At 39.0% G+C, this 20,195-nt stretch overlaps 2 protein-coding genes across 2 annotated transcripts; one reads left to right on the forward strand and one right to left on the reverse strand.

Annotated features, from left to right (window-relative positions):
• Positions 1-2,261: 2,261 nt before the first annotated feature.
• LOC121985409 lies at positions 2,262-4,484 on the forward strand. Its single transcript, XM_042538851.1, has one exon. The coding sequence runs from the start codon at positions 2,481-2,483 to the stop codon at positions 4,386-4,388; it is 1,908 nt and encodes a 635-aa protein (XP_042394785.1). The 5' UTR covers positions 2,262-2,480; the 3' UTR covers positions 4,389-4,484.
• A 14,183-nt stretch (positions 4,485-18,667) lies between these two features.
• Positions 18,668-19,807, reverse strand: LOC122043486. Its single transcript, XM_042604112.1, has 2 exons — positions 19,314-19,807; positions 18,668-19,223 (listed from the first exon to the last, which is right to left on the reverse strand). Exons 1-2 carry the CDS (start codon positions 19,805-19,807, stop codon positions 18,668-18,670), a joined length of 1,050 nt encoding a protein of 349 aa, XP_042460046.1.
• Between the last annotated feature and the right edge of the window lie 388 nt (positions 19,808-20,195).

Genomic DNA, 20,195 nt, shown 5'->3' on the forward strand with positions numbered 1-20,195 from the left:
TCCAGTCGATCTGGAGGATCGCACTGGCACAGGTAACTCTCCTGAGAGGAGTAGGTGAGGACGCGTTCCCCATAGAGGGAACAATAGGCGTCGGGTCGACCTAGGGTTTCCGGTTGGAAATCCGAAGTCAGACCTAGGATAGTCCGGAGACTATCAATATTTTATTTACCATATCTATTGTGTGCTAACTTTGTTTTGCAGAGTATGTGTTTGGGACTAACACATTTTGCAGGAACAAAGGAGCAACTTTCACCTCGGATGAACAGTGTCCGAGGCGCCTCCATGGAGCTTGGAGGCACCTCGGGTGCAAGCCGAAGCCAGCTGTCCAGAGGAGGTGGAGGCGCCTTCATGGGGACTGAAGACGCCTTGGAGCGGCATTGAAGGCGCCTTCAGGTGGATAATGAGCAGCGGTCAAAGCTTGATCGATAGCGATCGAAGCGGGATAAAACTTAGTTTCTAAGGCGCCTTGGAGCTTGATGGAGGCGCCTTGAACACCCTTTATAAGGGAGTCTTGACCAGCAGCCCAGTAAAACACCTTCTGAGCAATCCTTATGCTACAAGTTGCTAAGGAGACCATCTCGAAGTGCTGCAACATCATCCCGACAACCCGGAGCGTCAGTTTTTCAGTATTCTATTGTCGGTATTAATTTAATTATTGTTTCTCTCTGTACTTAGATTGTAATAATTTTCAAGCATATAGTTGTTACCCACCGGAAGCGATCAACGATCGCGGGCCTTGGAGTAGGAGTCGTCACAGGCTCCGAACCAAGTAACTCCTCGTGTCTTTGTGTGTGATTGCTTTTTTAATTTCCGCTGTGTTTATTACTCAAGTTTTACAATTCCGAAACGAAATAGCCACGAGTGCTATACACCCCCCCTCTAGCGCTTCTCAATCCAACAGTTTTGATTCATTTCATGAATATACTTGTGTTCTTGCTCTTCTTTTTCTTCTTCTACCTTTGACCAAAACTCCCTAAGACGGTTGCTAGCACAACCTTAGATGGTTTTTCTTCTCCAAGTTTGTGAGTTCGTAAGACAGACGGAACTTATTCATGTGGATACCGAAAGAGATGTGAACACTTGATTGTGCTAAGATCCAACGAGGACAAAGTTACCGTCGAGAGTTTGTGTTTATGCAACAAAGGTATAACTCTTATCACAACTAGTATACGGTTTCCTTCGTTTGAATCTTCTGGAAGGATATCAAAAAATGTGTTCAGTTGTGCTTGTGTTTGTTTTGCGCTTGAGATCCTAACATTAAGTAGTTGTCAGATTTATGGTTTCTGGTTGCCCTCCTTCAAACACGTGGCACTTCGTAAATGGAGAAACAACTAACAGTTGTTGAATCTAATTCCTTCAGTGGCTCATACGATGATGATGGAAGAAATACTGCCTTTAACATGAAAATACTCTTCTGACAGTTATATAAATCCTAAAGAAGATAAATATAAGGGACTCTCTTTAACTCCACTAAATTCTCTTCCTTCTTCTTCTTCTTCTTATTCTTCTTTCTCTAATTGGTATTGAAATAAATCTTAATTTGAGTATCGGAATATTAATATTCTATCAGAATATATTCTCGATCTCATTCTAACTCTCTTTTAAGTATGTGTGAAGTCTTTTCATTTCTTTCACATGATTTAATTACCCATAATTTTTGACCGGAACAGTACTCCAAGAGCAAGTCATGGCCTCCCTGCCTGTCCCATCCGTGAACACATCCTTTTTATTGGCATTCGTATACCTCAGGATCTTGCTATCGGCACAACTTAAAGGTAGGCTCATAACAGGTAAACTCCATGACATACATTAAAGGGATTCTGTCTTTTTCATTCTGTTCGGCATTTTGATCGAGGGCTCCATTTTAAGCCCTCAGCTCGTTTCTCACATTCATTTTGGAGCTGACTTGAGTTTTGAAGGGCTTTGCTGAATACTTCCCACTCCTGTTAATACGTGTTACTCCATGAAAGTTCGTTGACATGTCTAGGGGAGATTTTGTCTACAGTAGCCAACAAGGAAGTGAATTTTGGACGGAGAATAATGGGTTGCTATCGTTTGTTTGTTTTTTCTTTTCGTAAGGCAGACTAATGAGAAATAAATTTGCCAAACAAAAATAAGGAGGTCTTTTTAAAAATTGATATATTGAAAAGGAATATCGATTTTTTTTTAATTAAAAAAGGAGAGGTGGTTCTTTTTAATTACTGATGTTTAGATGGACAAATTAGAAAGAAACACAAGTCTTATTACCCAGCATAGCATCATTGACTTGGTTCAGTCTTCCCTCCCGAGTTGAATGAAACCTTGGAGTCGATCTACTCGGGAGGACCAAGAGGAAGACGAGCCTGCGGTGCCCTGGCTCTCATCTCATCTTCCACCTTTCCCCTCTTCCGTTCGCCGAGAAAGAACAAATCCAGGGCGCTGTTGCATCAGATCCAACAAGGAAAGTCAGTAACTGAAGCAATAACGTGATCGGAGACGCGATGACGGACGGGACGAAGCAGATCCTGGCTAAGCCGATCCAGCTCGCGGATCAGGTGAGCAAGTTGGCAGCCGATGCGCAGACCAACAAGCAGGACTGCTACGAGTTGAAGCTGAAAGCCGAAAAATTGGCCGCCGTCCTCCGCCAGGCCGCCCGCGTTGACCTCTACGAGCGGCCAGCCCGCCGGATCATGGACGACACTGAGCAGGTTCTCGGCAAGGCTCTCACCCTCGTCGACAAGTGCCTCCATAGCGGATTGATGCATCGCCTGTTCAGCATCATCCCTGGCGCCGCCTTCACCAAGATGGGCATCCAGATCGACAATTCCATAGCCGACGTCCACTGGCTCATCCGTGTCTCCACCCCCGCCGGCGAAGACGATGACGACGACCACTTCCACGGTCTCTGCCCTATCGCCCAGAACGAGCCCATCCTGACTCTCATCTGGGGTAACATCGCCGCGCTCCACACCGGACATCCGGACGCCCGCTCCGAGGCCGCCGCCGCTCTCATCTCTCTCGCCCGCGACAACCAGCACTTCGCCCAGCTCATCATCACAGAGGACGGCGTGCCGCCGCTGCTCCGCCTTCTCAAGGAGGGCAAAGCGGAGGCGCAGGAGAACGCCGCGCGCGCCCTCGGTCTCCTTGGTCGCGATCCCGAGAGCGTTGACTTTCTTGTTGGGGCGAACGCCTGCACCGCCTTTGCCAAGGTCCTTAAGGACGGACCCATGAAGGTCCAAGCCGTCGTGGCGTGGGCAGTCGCGGAGCTCGCTTCCAATAACCCTAAATGCCAGGACGTCTTCGCCCAGAACAACGTCGTTCGCCTTCTCGTAGGCCACCTCGCCTTCGAGACCGTCCAAGAGCACAGCAAGTACGCGATCCCTAGCAAGGCCATGTCCATCCACACCGTCGTGCTTGCGACCAATACCGCTGCTGCCTCTGCTTTCCCTGCCGACGATGCCAGCGAGCAAGCGCTGTTCCGGAATCCACACGCCGACGGAGGCCTGTCCAAAAGCAGTCAATTCCATTCCGTCGTGCAGTCGACGGTGGCCTCCGCCAAGTTAGCCCACCAAAACAATGCTGGATCTTCCAGCGCAACCGTCCCCTGGAAAACCCAGCAGCACTCCACGCTCGTATCCGGCCATAGGGCCCGCGAAATGGAGGATCCCAGCACCAAAGCCAACATGAAAGCCATGGCCGCTAAGGCCCTCTGGCAGCTCGCCAAGGGCAACGCCGATATATGCCGGAACATCACCGAATCCAGGGCCCTCCTCTGCTTCGCTGTGCTCCTCGAGAAAGGCACGGGAGATGTTCGATACAATTCCGCTATGGCATTGATGGAGATCACCCGCGTGGCGGAGCACAATGCTGACCTCAGGAAGTCTGCGTTCAAGCCTAATTCACCAGCGGCCAAGGCCGTCATCGACCAATTCCTGCAGATCCTCGAGGAAGGGGAGTACAACGACCTGCTCATCCCCAGCATCACGGCGTTCGGTTGCCTCTCGCGGACGTTCCGGGCGACTGAGACGCGCATCATTGCGCCATTGGTGCGGCTGTTGGACGAGAAGGATGTGGCAGTGATGAGGGAGGCCGTGGTGGCCCTGACCAAGTTCGCGTGCACGGAGAATTACCTACACGTCAGCCATTCACAGGCCATGATTGAGGCCGGCGGGGCGAGGCACCTGATCCAGTTAGTGTACTTGGGAGAGCAGGTGCAGACAGAGGCCTTGATCTTGCTGTGCTACATTGCTAAGCATGTGCCGGACAGCCATGAGCTCGCGGAAACGGAGGTGCTCAGTGCGCTGTCGTGGGCTTCCAAGCAGCAGCACCTTGTGCAGGACCAGAGGCTGGATGAATTGCTGCCGGAGGCCAAGTCAAGGTTGGAGCTTTACCAGTCAAGAAGGGTGTAATAGGTGTGATTTCTTATCCCCCAGATTTTCAGTTCGCATATTGCAGATTGTCTGTTGTACACGAAATTTCTCCTCCATAATTTCCCTTTTCAATCATCTTAAGTTGTTCTAATCTGATCGATTGATTTCTACAACTGCTCCTACTTGTTTGGTTATGATTGCATAGGCAATTCTCTGCTTATTAGAGAATAATCTATGCTAGTTCCTCTTGACGAGTTACATCATGAGTCCCGAGAGGAAGAGACAACGATCCCAGTGGCCCTTGTTATGTCTTCGAATTTATCTTATTCTTTGGTTTGAACGTTCACCCAACGCGTGCATCGACCAGCCTGTGTTTGAATGAGTCAATCAAAGGTGTTGATATAGCCAACATAAATTGACCTCTTTATCTCTTCGTTGTGTAGCATAGTTGACGGAGCCAACTTTGACAGTCCGCTCTTGATTGTCTGACACGGACATGTCTAATGCCTTCATTGCCAACACACTGCGAAGAATCCGAGGATTATTATATTTTATATTCTACCTCGGCTAAAAACTACGTCTCAAATTAATAATATCATCGAAATTGCCCCCCTTATTTTTAAAAAGCCACACAACTGATCCCACACCTAATGATCCCTAATTACTTAACACATTCTCAATTATTCATCTAAAATAGAACAACGGGGATGTCCTGTGATGGAATCTTGAATTACAATACTTCCAACTTCAATTTGAACTGTGTAGTTTAGTCTGTGATCCAATAGTTAAGACTCGTCAATATCCAAGGTCCATCAGTCCAGCAATATGAAGTTGGCTTGTCAATATCCCCAAAAGGATGAGCATCTTAGCCCCCTGGCGGCTAAGTCTGCTTTGGGCTTGAAGCACAGCTCGACTCCTCAATTCCAGTAGGAATCTAGGCACCCGGTATGAGAGGGGTCTATGGCCCTTTCAAAATTCAAATTTGCCTCTACTTTGCTCTGTGTACAAACCATAAGTGTATAGTTGTTGTATTGATAAAAGATATCAATTTCACATGGACTATAAAATTGAATACTGATTAAAATTAACAAAATAGATTATCTAAAGAATCACAATTTGTAAAAGTTTGAGAGAGTAAAATGACCATGTGTCTGGCGTTTGTGTACATGTATGTACTTCCCTCCATATCCGTGGAGCCGGCACTATGGAGCCGTTAATGTAATGGATATATATTTTTTGAGAGAGAAAAATGTTGGAAGTCTAAATCAAATTGCATGCTTTGAAGACTAAACCAAATTATATTGTTGGAACTCAAAACCAAATTGATTTGGTCTTCATCAAGTCAAGTTGGATTGAATTATCTAGTACCTAATCAAGTTAGCATAATGAGTTAAATTGTCAAGTACATGTATTTGATATAATAATGTATTTAATGTAAGAAAAACCAAATTGTTTATGGACTTCCTTTGTCATGACTATTAGCTATATAAGCCAAATTGTATCATGAAAAATATATAGAGAAAAAAAGGTTACATTTCTTTCTTAGCTATATTTCTCCTCTAAATTGTTACACTCCTCTTCTATTCCCAACTATCTTATCTTTTCCCCCCATCAATTGGTATCAGAGCGAGTTGAAACTCAAGAAACATGGCATCTAGAAATGTTGCCACTCCATTTCCACATACTTTCAACGAAGAAGATTATGATTACTGGAGCAACAGATTTGAAGTTTGGTTGAAAGCATTCGACTATGGAATATAGTCGATAAAGGGTTTATTGAGCCTGAAGATGAAGACACCTTGAGTGATGCTGAAAAGAAACTTTTGGTAGATAATCGGAAGAAGGACACTCATGCTCTCAATCAGATCAATCTCGCAATAGACAAAGGGGTGTATGAGAAAATCCGCAAAGCAACAACATCAAAGCAAGCTTGGGAAATTATGCAAAAACCTTATAAAGGTGATGAACAAGTGAAGAATATTCAACTTCAAATTTTGAGATCAGAATTTGAAAAATTGAAGATGAAAGACAATGATAGTGTTGTCAAGTATTTTACAAAAGTTGGGTCTATAATGAATCAAATGACTTCGAATGGTGAAGTTTTGGATGATCTCAGAATTGTACAAAAGGTATTTCGTTCTCTTCCTAAAAAATATTTTAGTCTTATTATTGTTATTGAGCAGACAAGAGATTTGAAGAACATGACTTTGGAGGATCTACAAGGTATTCTAAAAGCCCACGAAGTGAAGATTAGTCTATTATTTCCTCAATCACAACAATCTGATCAAGCTCTTAAATCCCAAGTTTCAATTAGAGGTTGTGGTTCATCCTATCATGGTAGGGGAAAAAATTTCAGCGGGTGTGGTGATTCAAGCTCTCGCTGAAGAGGAAGAAATATTCAATAATACCATCAAAATAATAGCAATGAAAACCAAAGTTTTAAGTTTCAAAGAGGAAGAGGAGATGGTGGATATCAAAGAGGTCGAGGATGTGGTTATATTGAATGTAACTATTGCAAAAAACCAGGGCATAAAGCTATAGATTGCTGGCACAAACAAACAGATGATAAGAAAAATAGTTACATCAAGTGTAGTCACTGCCACAAGCCTAGACATAAAGCTACAGATTGTTGGTTTAAGCAAGAAGATGACAAGCAAACTAAAAGTGGATTTATTCATCAAAGTAAGAATGAAGAAACTTTGTTGCTTGCTTCTAATGACAACAAAGTTGATGAAATGTGGTACCTAGATAGTGGGGCTAGCAAACACATGACAGGTAACAAAAAACTATTTTCCAGTATATCTAAAATTGACCATGGTGAAGTGATGATTAGTGATGCTAGTACTCATAAAATTGAAGCAATTGGTGAGATTTGCTTTAAAACTAAGTTTGGAAATATTGAAAAAATATCTGAAGTTTATTTTGTTCCTGGTTTAAAAAGTAACTTGCTAAATGCTGGTCATCTTATGAAGAAAGGATATGATTTGCATATGAGTTATAATGCTTGCACTATATCAAAAGGCAATCAAGTTATTGCAAAGATTGGTGTGACCTCTAACAACTTATTTCCTCTCAAACTTGAAACTACAAATTTATCTTGTTTTGCTGTTGTTGATAAAAAAAAGTTTCAAAGTTGTGGCATGATAGGTTTGGACACTTGAATTATGGAAGTTTAAAGTTGTTATCAACAAAAGAGATAGTTAGAGGGTTGCCAAAGATTGACCAAGTTGAAGAAGTTTGTGAAACATGCCAACTTGGAAAGCAACACAAAGATCCATTCCCACAACAAGCAACTTGGAGAGCAAAAAGACCATTGGAGCTTGTTCATTCTGACCTTTGTGGAAATATGCCAACAGAATCACTTGGTGGAGTAAGTTCTTTATTACTTTCATTGATGACTTCACAAGGAATGTATGGATTAAATTTCTTAAAGAAAAGTCACAAGCATTTCAAGCTTTTAAAGATTTTAAAGTTGAAGTTGAAAATTATACTAGGCTTCATATCAAAACCTTAAGAACTGATCGTGGTGGCGAATACATTTCAAATGAAGCTGAGAAATATTTTAGAGAACATGGTATAAGACATGAGTTGACAACTCGTTTTACACCACAACAAAATGGTGTAAGTGAAAGAAAAAATAGAACTATTGTTGAAAGTATGAGATGCATGCTCAAAAGAAAAAATTTACCAAATGAATTTTGGGCAGAAGTTGTTTCTTGTGCAGGTTATCTTATTAATCATTCTCCAACAAAAAACTTAAAAGATTGCACACCACATGAGGCATGGTATGAAAGAAAGTCTGATATTCGACATTTAAAGGTGTCTGGGAGCGTTGCTTATTCACTCATTCCACAAGCAAACAGAAATAAAGTTTGATGACAAATCTGAAAAGTACATCTTTATTGGATACAACGAAAGAAGCAAAGCCTACAAGCTATATAATCCAAAGACCAAAAAGATTGTGATAAGTCGTGATGTTCTTTTTGATGAAGATGCAAGTTTTGATGATCCAAAAGGCAAAGCAAATGAGATCTACATTCCTTCATATAGTGAACAAGAATTAGAAGAAGACAATTCTTCTCATTCACCTAGAAATTCACCAAGTTCTTCAACAAGTCCTCCGAGGAAAATGCGAAGTGTGCAGGAACTCCTAGATTCAACTAAGCCTATTGAATATGATGATTTTGTACTCTTTGCTTTCTTTGCAGGAGAAGAACCAATTTCCTTTGATGATCCAAATAAGAAAGAAGTATGGAAAAAGGCCATGAAAGAGGAGATAACAACCATTGAAAAAAATGACACTTGGGAGCTTACTACTCTTCCTCGACATAAAAAACCCATTGGTGTTAAATGGGCATACAAGATAAAAATGAATGCAGATTGCTCCATTAACAAGCATAAAGTAAGGATTGTAGCAAAAGGATACAAGCAAAAAGAAGGAGAAGATTTTGCAGAGGTATTTGCTCTTGTGTCAAGACTTGATACTGTTTGATTAATGATCTCACTTGCAGCTCAAAACAATTGGAAAATTTTTTAAATGGATGTCAAGTCGGCATTCCTAAATGGTGTTCTTCAAGAAGAAGTCTATCTTGAACAACCTCCTAGTTTTATTAAAAAGGGAGAAGAGGGTAAAGTCTACAAGTTGAAAAAGGCTTTGTATGAGCTAAAGCAACCTCCAAGGGCTTGGTATAGTTGCATTAATTATTACTTTGAGATGAATGGTTTTCTAAAATGCCCATTAGAGCATACTCTCTACACCAAATTCAATTCATCTAGAGGTTTTATATTTGTAAGTCTTTATGTTGATGATCTTATTTTTACTGGTAATGATTTGAAGATACTAGATAATTTCAAACTCTCAATGAAGAATGAATTTGAGATGACTGATTTGGGAGAGTTACACCATTTTCTTGGAATTGAAGTTCTAAGATTCAAGCATGAAATTTTCATCACTCAAGAGAGTTATGCAAAAGAAATTTTGAAAAAATTCAGAATGGAGAATGCAAAACCTATTTCAACTCCTTGTGTTGTAGGATTAAAGTTGAGCAAGCATGATGAAGGAAAATTGGTTAATCCAACTATGTTTCGAAGTTTGGATGGAAACTTAATGTATTTGACTGCTACAAGGCTAGATATTACATATGTTGTAAGTTTGATGAGTCGGTTTATGGAGAAACCATTCTCTAATCACTGGGAGACGACAAAAAGAATCCTTAGATATGTGAAAGGAACTCTTGATTATGGCATCTTCTATCAAGCAAGTGTACCAATTAATCTTATTGGTTATACTGATAGTGACTTAGCAGGAAGTATTGATGATAGTAAAAGCACATCAGGTTATGTTTTTGATCTTGGAAGTGGAGCTATAGCATGGTGTTCAAAGAAACAATCTTACTATTGCACTTTCTACTACAGAAGAAGAATACATTGCTGTTTCTTTTGCAGGATGTCATTTACTTTAGTTGCGTGGAATTTTGGAAAATCTCAAGCATGATAAAGAAGGTCCAACAACCTTGTTTTGTGATAAAGCTCAACAATTTCAATTTCGAAGGATCCAGTTCTTCATGAAAAAACAAAGCATATTCGAATTCGATATCATTTTTTAAGGGGTCTTGTGAACGAAAATATTGTTCATGTTGAATATTGCAGGACCAATGAACAAAAGGCTGATATCTTCACTAAACCACTTGAAGGACCTACTTTCAAAAAAAATTGTAGCAAGCTTAGGAATGAAGAGCAAGTTTGGTTTACGGGAGGCATTGTTGGAAGTCTAAACCAAATTGCACGCTTTGAAGACTAAACCAAATTGTATTGTTGAACTCAAAACCAAATTGATTTGGTCTTCATCAAGTCAAGTTGGATTGAATTATCTAGTGCCTAATTAAGTTAGCATAATGAGTTAAATTGTCAAGTACATGCATTTGATATAATAATGTATTTAATGTAGGAAGAACCAAATTGTTTATGGACTTCCTTTGTCATGGCTATATAAGCCAAATTGTATCATGAAAAATATATACAGAAAAAAAGGTTACATTTCTTTCTTAGCTATATTTCTCCTCTAAATTGTTACACTCCTCTTCTATTCCCAACTATCTTATCTCCCAAAAAAAAAAAAAAAGAGTTGAGCATAAGCAAGAAGTCGAGGAAGAAATTTGAATTTGGGGTAATGATCTTAGGACTACGATTTCATCACAATAATCATTGACATTCTACATTCTATTTGCTACCATATCTCAATGTTTGTTCACATGCAGGTGGTCTATCTCGAGATACCGATATAGACTTTTGGAATTATATCGACGTGTCTACCTAATCTCGACGCCTGCTTTCAAAGCGACCTTACTAGAGTGATCACTTTCTTAGGGAGGCTCCTATCACGATGTCAAATGATCGCCAGTTGTCATCCCCTACTTCGTGACACTGAGTCGGGACAAACCCATTAAGCTATGTGATAGCCAATATAATGGTGCCCTCATGAGGTTTTGGACTACTGTCATGACCAACCTCTCATGTCTTGATCTTCATGTGTCAGAGATTTGGATTCACCTTTCGGTCCCCTCCCGCTTTCCCGTGAGATATGAAGGTGCATAGTTAGTGTCACAACATGTATGCACAATAAAATCGGATCATGAAACAAACACATCATGTGATAGGAAAAAAAAAGTAAATAGACTTCTAAAAGTATGTCAACAATTATATCGGACTATTCCCTTATTCTAAAATTTGGAGAACAATTCTATGGAGATGGGGTTATAATCAAAAGACGTGGAATTTATCATCTACATGTCAAAATTGAAAGAAGAGAGAAGAGGAAGTTTAGTTAATCGATGTTGGTGTCTTTGGATGAATTCGCTGAGCTCCAAAGGTGGATGGATCGCTTCGATGATGGCTTGAAATCGTGGCTCTAGGATTGGCAGGGAAAACCGTCCTCCCTTGATTCTGTGACATCATGGGCTTTTTATAACCCTTCCAACCATAAAGAACGGTTGGAAATACCTAAACTATCGAGAAGAATTTGTCGTGCCGCGACCATGTTCGGGAGGCACGGCTTGGCTGTGTCGCACCAACGGATGCAAACTGGGCTAGATACGACCGTGCCACAGGGCATGACCAGATCGTGTTCGGCTTTGGAGTGAGACACATGGTCATGCCAGTGGGCACGATCGAGGCATGTCAGAAGCAAAATGGAGAGGCACTGCCGAGGTCTGTTGGAAGTGGAGCGGAGAGTCACGATCGTGCCAGGAGTCACGATCGTGACAGGAGGCACGACCAAGGCGTGTTGCTTATGGTGGAGAAAAGTAAGATCGTGCTTGAGGGCACGACCTGCTCTATAAGTTCTTGGTTGCAACTGAACGAGATACAATCATGCTGGGGGCACCTCCAGCCTGTGTCAACTACTTGCCCTTTTGTACTATGAGTTCAACTTCCTTTGACTTCTTCTTCCCCTTGGATGCCCCTGAACTTTCTTCTTCACCCATCTTGGACATTTATTTTTATATTGTCTCCTTTCCCTACAATCAAAGCATACAATATCGTATTTATTTTTATAAATTGAAATTCATATACCTTTTTGTGCGGCTTCTTCCATGCTTAAAGGGGTGGTGCACTCTTCCCCTTCCGGACTTAATGAGGTAGATGGCTCATCATTTTTACACTGGACATTAAAGCTTCTTGTTGTTCTTGTGTGAAAGGTCTCTCTTATTCCTCACACTCAGATGAAGATATGGATCGCTCTTCAACCTACACTTTAGATGTTGAGCGCCTCTTAACTTTTGAATTTTCCTTTTCTTCAATCAATTAACCCTTGCCTACAGCTCTTTTTCTTGTGTTGGTGTTGGATTTTCATGAAGGTTCACCACCTTATCCTACAATTCTTTGTCATCCTTTTAGTCACCTACTTGACACAAAACTTTGTTAGGCAAAACATTAACCAATAATTTATTTACCTTTTGATTTGCCTTGTATCTTTCAATTTGCTCCTCTGAACATTTTCTTCCTTAATTTGAGGGGTTGTCTTCTTGTCTATCATAGATTGGCACCCTTCTTTCAATACAAACCAATCTTCAATGCTAAATTGTGTGAAGGTCTCTATGCAACTCTTCCGCACTGAAACGTACTTCTTGTAATATGGTGGTGGAGTGTAGATATCTTCGCCAAGTGCGTATCTGAACTCCATGGAGACTCCAATTCCTCTAGCCTTGTGGTCCCTTGGTAGTTAGCCCTTGACTAGCGGTCTCAATTTGATACTACTTGTTAGCATGGTTAGATGTGGCTAGAGGTCATGGATAGTCATTCATCAATCTGATTTTGTTTTCTCATTGACAATGAGCTAGTATACAATGAGTAAAAAAAACTCAAAACAAATAAAAAGAGAAGAAATAGAAACCACATGAAAATTTACATGGTTCAAAAATCTGTTCCTACTCCACATCGTATGATTATTCATAAAGGGGATCATCCATCGAAAGCACTTCTAATCTTTCTTCTTCTCAGCTTTTGGAGGAGAAAAAAATCTCTTGCAAGTTTCGATTCTTAGAAGAAATAATAAAATAAAAGGAAATATAGTGAATACGAGAATAAATCAATGAACAATTACAATAATGAAGCTCTTCTTCTTTTTTTTTTTTTTTTTTTTTTAATTTGCTTGTTATTTACTTTTTGGTTGTGGAACAGAATAGCATTCTTCCAGAACCACCTAAGAATGTTGTTTCAAAAGCCTTCACAAAACCAACTTTTAAGTCTTGGCACAAGTCTAGAAATTATTGATCAGTCGGTTGCTCCACTATAACATGTCAAAATTCGAGCATTTCTTGCAACTCTATCCTATCAATGGCTCCTTCCTGATTTACCATCTTGACTAGCTTCAATAAAAATTGAACAAAAATATCTTGTTCATCCTTTTTTCTGCCTGAGTCCACCATGTAATCAACTATTCCATCAATTGATTGCTATCAACATCAGTGGAGTCCATTGCTCAATCCTTGAATCTTTTCAAACCACAACTTCATGGTTTTGGATTCTCAATCAATTGGATTGTTTCATCAGTTAACTGTTGTAATTTTGAACTTGATCAAATCATAACTTTTTGATTAATCAGTAAAATACTACTATCATCGGTGGTTGACACACTCTAATTCCAACTATATCAAGATTGAATCTATATTATCATAAGAGACTCTGTATCTCCAGGACTTCCTTATCTACTTAATATAAGTCAACCTCAACTTATTAAAAGTTTATCCTTGCTTAATATCTCATTGACCCCAATGGACTCCTTGCCTCTGGGATTTCAATTTGTCAAGAAACCTTCCTTTCATGCTTTTGAGACTTCCATTGTGTCCAAAATCCTCTATGCTTCTAGCCACTACTTAACATTTAATCTTCGTTAACCTACTAGAACTTCCATAGCTAAGTATCTAATTTTTATTTACATACCTAGACTTCCACTATCAAATATTTAATCCTCGTTGGCCTGTCTAGGCTCCCTTCACATGCCATACATTTGGTCCGCCATAACCTATTTTACTTAGGCTTCTATCATTTTCTAGATATATGATCTATCTTGATTTATCTAGACTTTTGTCATCTATCAACTCTATTATTGAATTTTTCATTATCAACACCAATTGGACTATCACCAATGTTGGTACCTATTGGACTTCTCAATTGCCTAACTCTTTATTGGACTTTTATTTGTCAAGTATCTAGTCAATCTTGACCCATTTGAACTTTCTTTATGTCAAATATCTAGTCGACCTCAACCCATTTGGACTTTATCTAATGTGAAGTATTGGACCAAACTTTACCTACTTAACTCAAACAAACATATACTCAATGATAAACATATTAATCAAATATCAAAATATGATACATCAACCTTGACGAAGGGTTGATTTCACTGACAATCTCTCCAATAATCTCCCAATAATAAACATATTCCTTAAATATAAAAATACAATTCACACTTCGGTCAAACTTGACTAGAGGCCAATTACGCCAATATTTTACTCACAAATACAGTGCTCAAATTCATATTAATTATGTGTTTGTGTTAAGATCAATTGATAAACATATTAGCACAACAAAAAAATAAAACAATTAAGATCAGAGTGATATCAAAATCAATATCACATTGTTTGGAATTAAACGTTCATACTCCACAGATTTGTTGCTCCGCTATAAAAATCTTAAATGTAAGAATCCTTGGAACATTCCTTGGAATAATTAAAATAATCTTTATAAGATTTCAAGTTGCCAATCTAAATCAACTAGCTTCGTTTACAAAGTGGAAGTACAATAGATCTCAACAAATAAATGTGAGAAATCACAACGAGATTATCAACAATGTCTCATCTTAAAAGTTAAAGATCAGCTTAAGAATGAAACTAGATTTACAAAATGAGAGTTTTCATGAATAAGGTCAAAGTCATGCCCACACATTTTGACCTTTAATTTAGGAATTTCTTGAACTTTTTTGCAATAGTATTTTCCTTTTAGAGAAGGAATTTCCAAAGGGTATGTGAAAAATGTTCTTCCAAATCTTGTTGTAGTGGATACATCTAGTAAACACTAATCGACCGTCTAACTTTGATTAATTAACAACAAATAGGATCCTTGATTGGCAAAAACAAAAACAAAAAAAATCATATTTTAGTCACGATATATATTTTATTCACTAAAAGATGTCTAATTAAGTTGATTAATTAAATATTTGATCCACTAGATCTCTAAATGCTAATTAGTTTCAATAGAAAATTATATTTGATATTGACTAAGACACTTCTAGTCAATTAATAATCAAATAGAAATAAGTTTTGTCTCTTAAATAGGTTTTAGATAAAATGTTAAAGTAACAAAAATTGAAGTTCGGTGTGTTATTTATAGTCAACTGATCGACATCTTACTGACTAAAAGTAGTATAACCCTAAAGTTTGAGTCATATTTCATCTATGAAACACCCAACACAACATCAAGCACTAAGTAATAGTGCACATTTTAAAGTTTCTCCCAACAATCTATAACTCTTTAATCAAACATAAGTAGTTCTCCATAAGTAATTAAAATGAAAATAAAAATTTGACTCAAATTTCTTGCTATGAGTTCAAAAGCAATAGCAACAAACTCTCTAGGTAAATTAAACTACCATCATTAATGTTTATCTTAAGTACAATTCACACAAAATTTCAGGATAATCTTCACTTTAGTATCACTCAATGACCTATAATAGGTATTAAATCAGCAAGTCCAAAATAGGGTCAGTCTGAATTAACCTCAAAAAAAAATATCTAATATTGAAACCACATGATCAATCTAATCCTCAGCCAAATTCCTTAGCAAGAGCTCAATCCAATGGCTATGATATATATAATTTATTCCCAAGCCTGGGGCACCATGTGTACGCGCTTCAAGAATTTATTAGGAGGGCAGAATATGGGATCGAACCGTCTATTTCAGAATTAGTCGGATTGTAAAATCTGAATACTTGGTATATATAAAAAAATACTAGAAATATAAAGTGCATAATATCTTCTTGGTACATGATTAACCACCCAATCAAACACCAGTAACTTAGCCTTGTCCACTGAAAGCAGGATACAAGTAGCAGTAACATGTCAAAAACAGAATCTATATACCACAGATTAAACTCCTACCCCTTGCACTTCTCCCAAGCAAAGCGAAAAAGACCAACCATATTTGTATGGTGCGTATATCAATCTATATCTTTGATGCATAAGCATCAAGTTTAAGGATCGCCAACTCCCTTATCTTTTGGCTTTGTCAGGAGAAAACTAGGCAGTGGGAGGGTGCTGGGCGGCGGCGAGAGTGAGTAAACAGATGACCCCGGCAGGACCTCTTCCTTCGAGTTTCCCTTCTTCCGATTCACTGAAGCAGCTACGGCAGGCCTCTCTCTCCCTCTCGGTCGCGGCGGGAGAGGGAGAAGAGGAGGTTGGAGCAGCGGCGCCGTGGAATAATTAGGAGGAGATGATGTCGTCGTCGTCGTAAATTGATGGGAGAAGGAAAAAGTGGGAGGAAGAGAGCCATAGAAGTTAGTCTGCCGCTGCTGCTGCTGCTTCTGGTGTGGAAAGAGTTGATTCACAGACGATGGATCGAGGGACATGTATCTTGGTCTCACGATCTCAGCTCCTCCTCCCGTAGAAACTCTTCTTGAGCTTACCTTTGTTTGATCTATCAGAAGGCCCTCCGTATTCATGTTATACTGATCATCTGTTCAGATCATTCAGAATCTGTCTGTTTCAGCATGCAGCAACTAGACGATCCTCTTCCTCTCTCCCTTGGAATGAAGCAGAGCAGGCATATGGATGCTTTTATGATAGTTGCATGGCTCCTTTTAACATCTTGTGGTTCAGAAATCAGAGTAGAATGAATACGAAACGGATAGGATTCGCGCCAACTTGGGAGACTGGAGTGAGTGTGCCTGTGCTTTTTTTTGGTCGGAAATCGGAATCATCGAGTGTGTCTCAGGGGCGGCGGCCGACCATTCGATGTGGACCGTACGATGGTGGGGGAGATGTCTCCATCGGACGGACGGAGGCGAGGAAAGTGATGAGAAGCTTTTTGAACTTTATATTTACTCTCTGAAAATGATAGTAATTGATGGATAATTTGTTAGGGGATCCGTAATGCTATCTAGTTATAATATTCACCATCTCATCAAAAAATATAGGGTCCACTATCACATATTCATTATAACAACTTTTTTTTTCACTCACATTTCTTTAATATCCACACTCATTATTTATGGGTTCCACAATCCACTCAATTATTTTAAAATTATATCATATTAAATAAATATATTTTAAATATATTTTAGAATATTTAAATTATTATTATAATTAATCTTACTTTTAAAAATATTATAGTTTTTCAAAAATAATATTAATTTTTTAATATATTTATTAAATAAAATAGATGTTGGTGAAAAACGAAATTACAATATGGGCAAAACGACTTTCCTTAAACAACTTCCTCTTGGGATCTTCTGGGCAAGGAAAAGCCTTAACAAAAGTAGCCCACTCAGGATATATTCCATCTGTTAGATAATATCCCTTCGTATATGCAGTGTCATTCCCCGTGAAATTAATCTCCGGAATATTTCCTTGCAAAACGTTGTTGAATATGGGAGATTCATATAACACATTAATATCGTTACGTGAACCGACGACCCCAAAGAATGCATGTCATATCCACAAGTCATGTGATGCGACCGCTTCAAGTACGATTGTTGGTGACTCATGTCCCCTTGTAAATTGACATTTCCAAGCAACTGGACAATTTTTCCAAGTCCAATGCATACAATCAAGGCTGCCTAACATGCCAGGGAAGTCATGCCTCTCATCATGCATTTGAAGAAGACGTTGAACATCATCAACATTTGGCCTTCTAGTACCTATCACCAAATATTTCAACCATGTATTCGCAAAACTTGAAAAGACACCTGATGGTAGTTGATTCACCCATGCGTAGGTACTCGTCAAGATTATCGGTAGGGACTCCGTAAGCCAGTTGACGAATCGCAACGGTGCATTTTTGTAGTGGTGACAACCCTTTTCTTCGTACAACATCGTCCCTATGTTGGAAAAATGCTGAATGATTCTCTAATGCATTCACTATGCGGAGGAATAACTCTCTTCACATTTGAAATCGTCTTCAAAATATTTCATCGTGATACACCGGGTTTATAGAGAAATAATCATTGGTGAGCCTCTCATGCCCGACTTCATGATTTCTTTGGACGAGCCTTCTTCTGCGTGTGTCTCTCCTCTGATATGCTTCCATAAGTTGTTCGTGTTGTTGAAGAACCAATAACATCAGTTCTTCACCCGGATCATAAGCTCGCTCATCGATTTCAACATGGACTTCGTCTTCGCTTGTTGAGCTGGAACTTGAGCTAGAGTTGCTCATAGAATGAGACATTTTTGGTGGAAACACGTTTTAGTATATGTGTTTGAGAAATGGTATGATAGTTGAATGAAAATCTCGTAGCACAATGTGTCTATATATATTGTTTTACTCATGTAACGGGTAGTTTGCAACAGTTAATTTGCAACGGTTTGTTTGCAACGGCTAGTTTGCAAAGGTTTGTTTGCAACGGTTAGTTTGTAACGCCTAGTTTGTAACTGCTAATTTCCAACGGCTAGTTGCACCGGCTAGTTTCCAAGGCTAGTTCATAACGACTATTTTGCAAAATTATAATAATTAAAAATCACATTAATCGAAATGAGAAATACAATAACTAAAAATTACAATCACTCGAAAATATAATAATACTAGAAAATGAACGTTCAGTAAACAATTTAGATATTCCATCTCGACCTAATATCCTGGCATATGCATTCATGTATGATAAGCTGCTCCTTTGTCATCTGCGAGATGTCTTTGTTCAATATTTCATACTCTTTCAACTTCAAGAGACGATTCTTAGCTTCAGATTTTAACAAGGCGGCTTTTGCCTTAATCTCCTCTACCTCGAGTTGTTTTTGTTTAAAATCAACTTCGGACTTCTTGACGCTTGTGTACTCAGTGAACTTTGTGATAATATTGTTGTAGTTTACTGTCAGATCCTCCATGGTAGATTTTACTTTGTCTTTTCCCTTTCTTTTTGCTGTCTTTTGTCCCATTGGATGAGTATCTTCATCATCCAAGTGTATACTCACATCTTGGTTGGAGGAGGTGTTGCTTGCTCCTGACTCTGAGGTCCTCGTCTTCTTTGTAGCCACAAAATGATCAGTAGACTGTGGAGTAAACATTGGACGGTCTTTGACAATTCTCCACACATGTTCAAGATTGAATGCAACGCCATTATTTTCGAATCGATATTTTTCATACGCAAACCTCAATATATCTTTGTCACTGTGACCACTTCGATATGAACTGTAAACACTATTGTAATTTGCGTTGAATCGATATACTTTCTTTTGGATTGTATTGTGTCAATGTGACCGTATAACATTTCCACTTCTGGTGTTTGAACCTAGGGGAAGATTTTCATTGTAGTAGCTTGCAACACGTCTCCAAAAAGCATCTGCCTTTTGTTCATTGCTGATTATTGGATCATCACTAATAGTGACAAAACATCTCGCTAAGACCTTGTCTTCAACCTTTGTCCAACTTGAACGCTTTCTTGTACCCTCAGCATTTGAAACCGCTTTTTCTAAATTGACCACCTCAATTGGGGATTCACAGTTGAAAAGTTGAGTCTCCGGGATAAAAGTCGGAGTTGCAGGTTCATTTGACATCGAAGGAGTGAAAGACATACCAGTTGTATGCGGGGTACCATATCCATGAACAACCGACGGCGTGAAATACGAATGACTCATGTTTTGCCAATATTCGGCTGGAAGCGGTTGATATGGACCTCGAGGGGCATAATTTTGATGATTCATAGAATTTCCAAAACCTTGGAAATTTTGAAGATTTTGTGGAGGAAACGACATATTTGGAAATTGATGTGGGTATTGATAATTTGGTGGAATTTGTGGATTTTGGGAAGATGAATATTCTTGCGAGTTGTTTGTAGAATTTAAGAAATTTGTAAAAAAATGTCATATTATTTTCATCCATTTCAGATAGAAAATAAGATGATAGGGACTTAAAAAATAGACAGAGAGAATATTTAGATAGTAGAATTAAAAGAGTAGTGAGTTAGAATGAAAATATGTCCACATATGGGTGAATATTTATAGATGAAATTTCGAACTAGCTGTTAACTAGCCGTTAAAAAATTAACTGTTTTATTTAATTTTTAATTTTATAATTTACATTTAAAATAAAAAATAAAAAAAATTATACACATGGGGTGGGTCATCCCTGGCTCACCCCATG

Source organism: Zingiber officinale, chromosome 1B (assembly GCF_018446385.1).
Source record: "Zingiber officinale cultivar Zhangliang chromosome 1B, Zo_v1.1, whole genome shotgun sequence".
In the NCBI taxonomy this organism is placed as follows: Eukaryota; Viridiplantae; Streptophyta; class Magnoliopsida; order Zingiberales; family Zingiberaceae; genus Zingiber; species Zingiber officinale.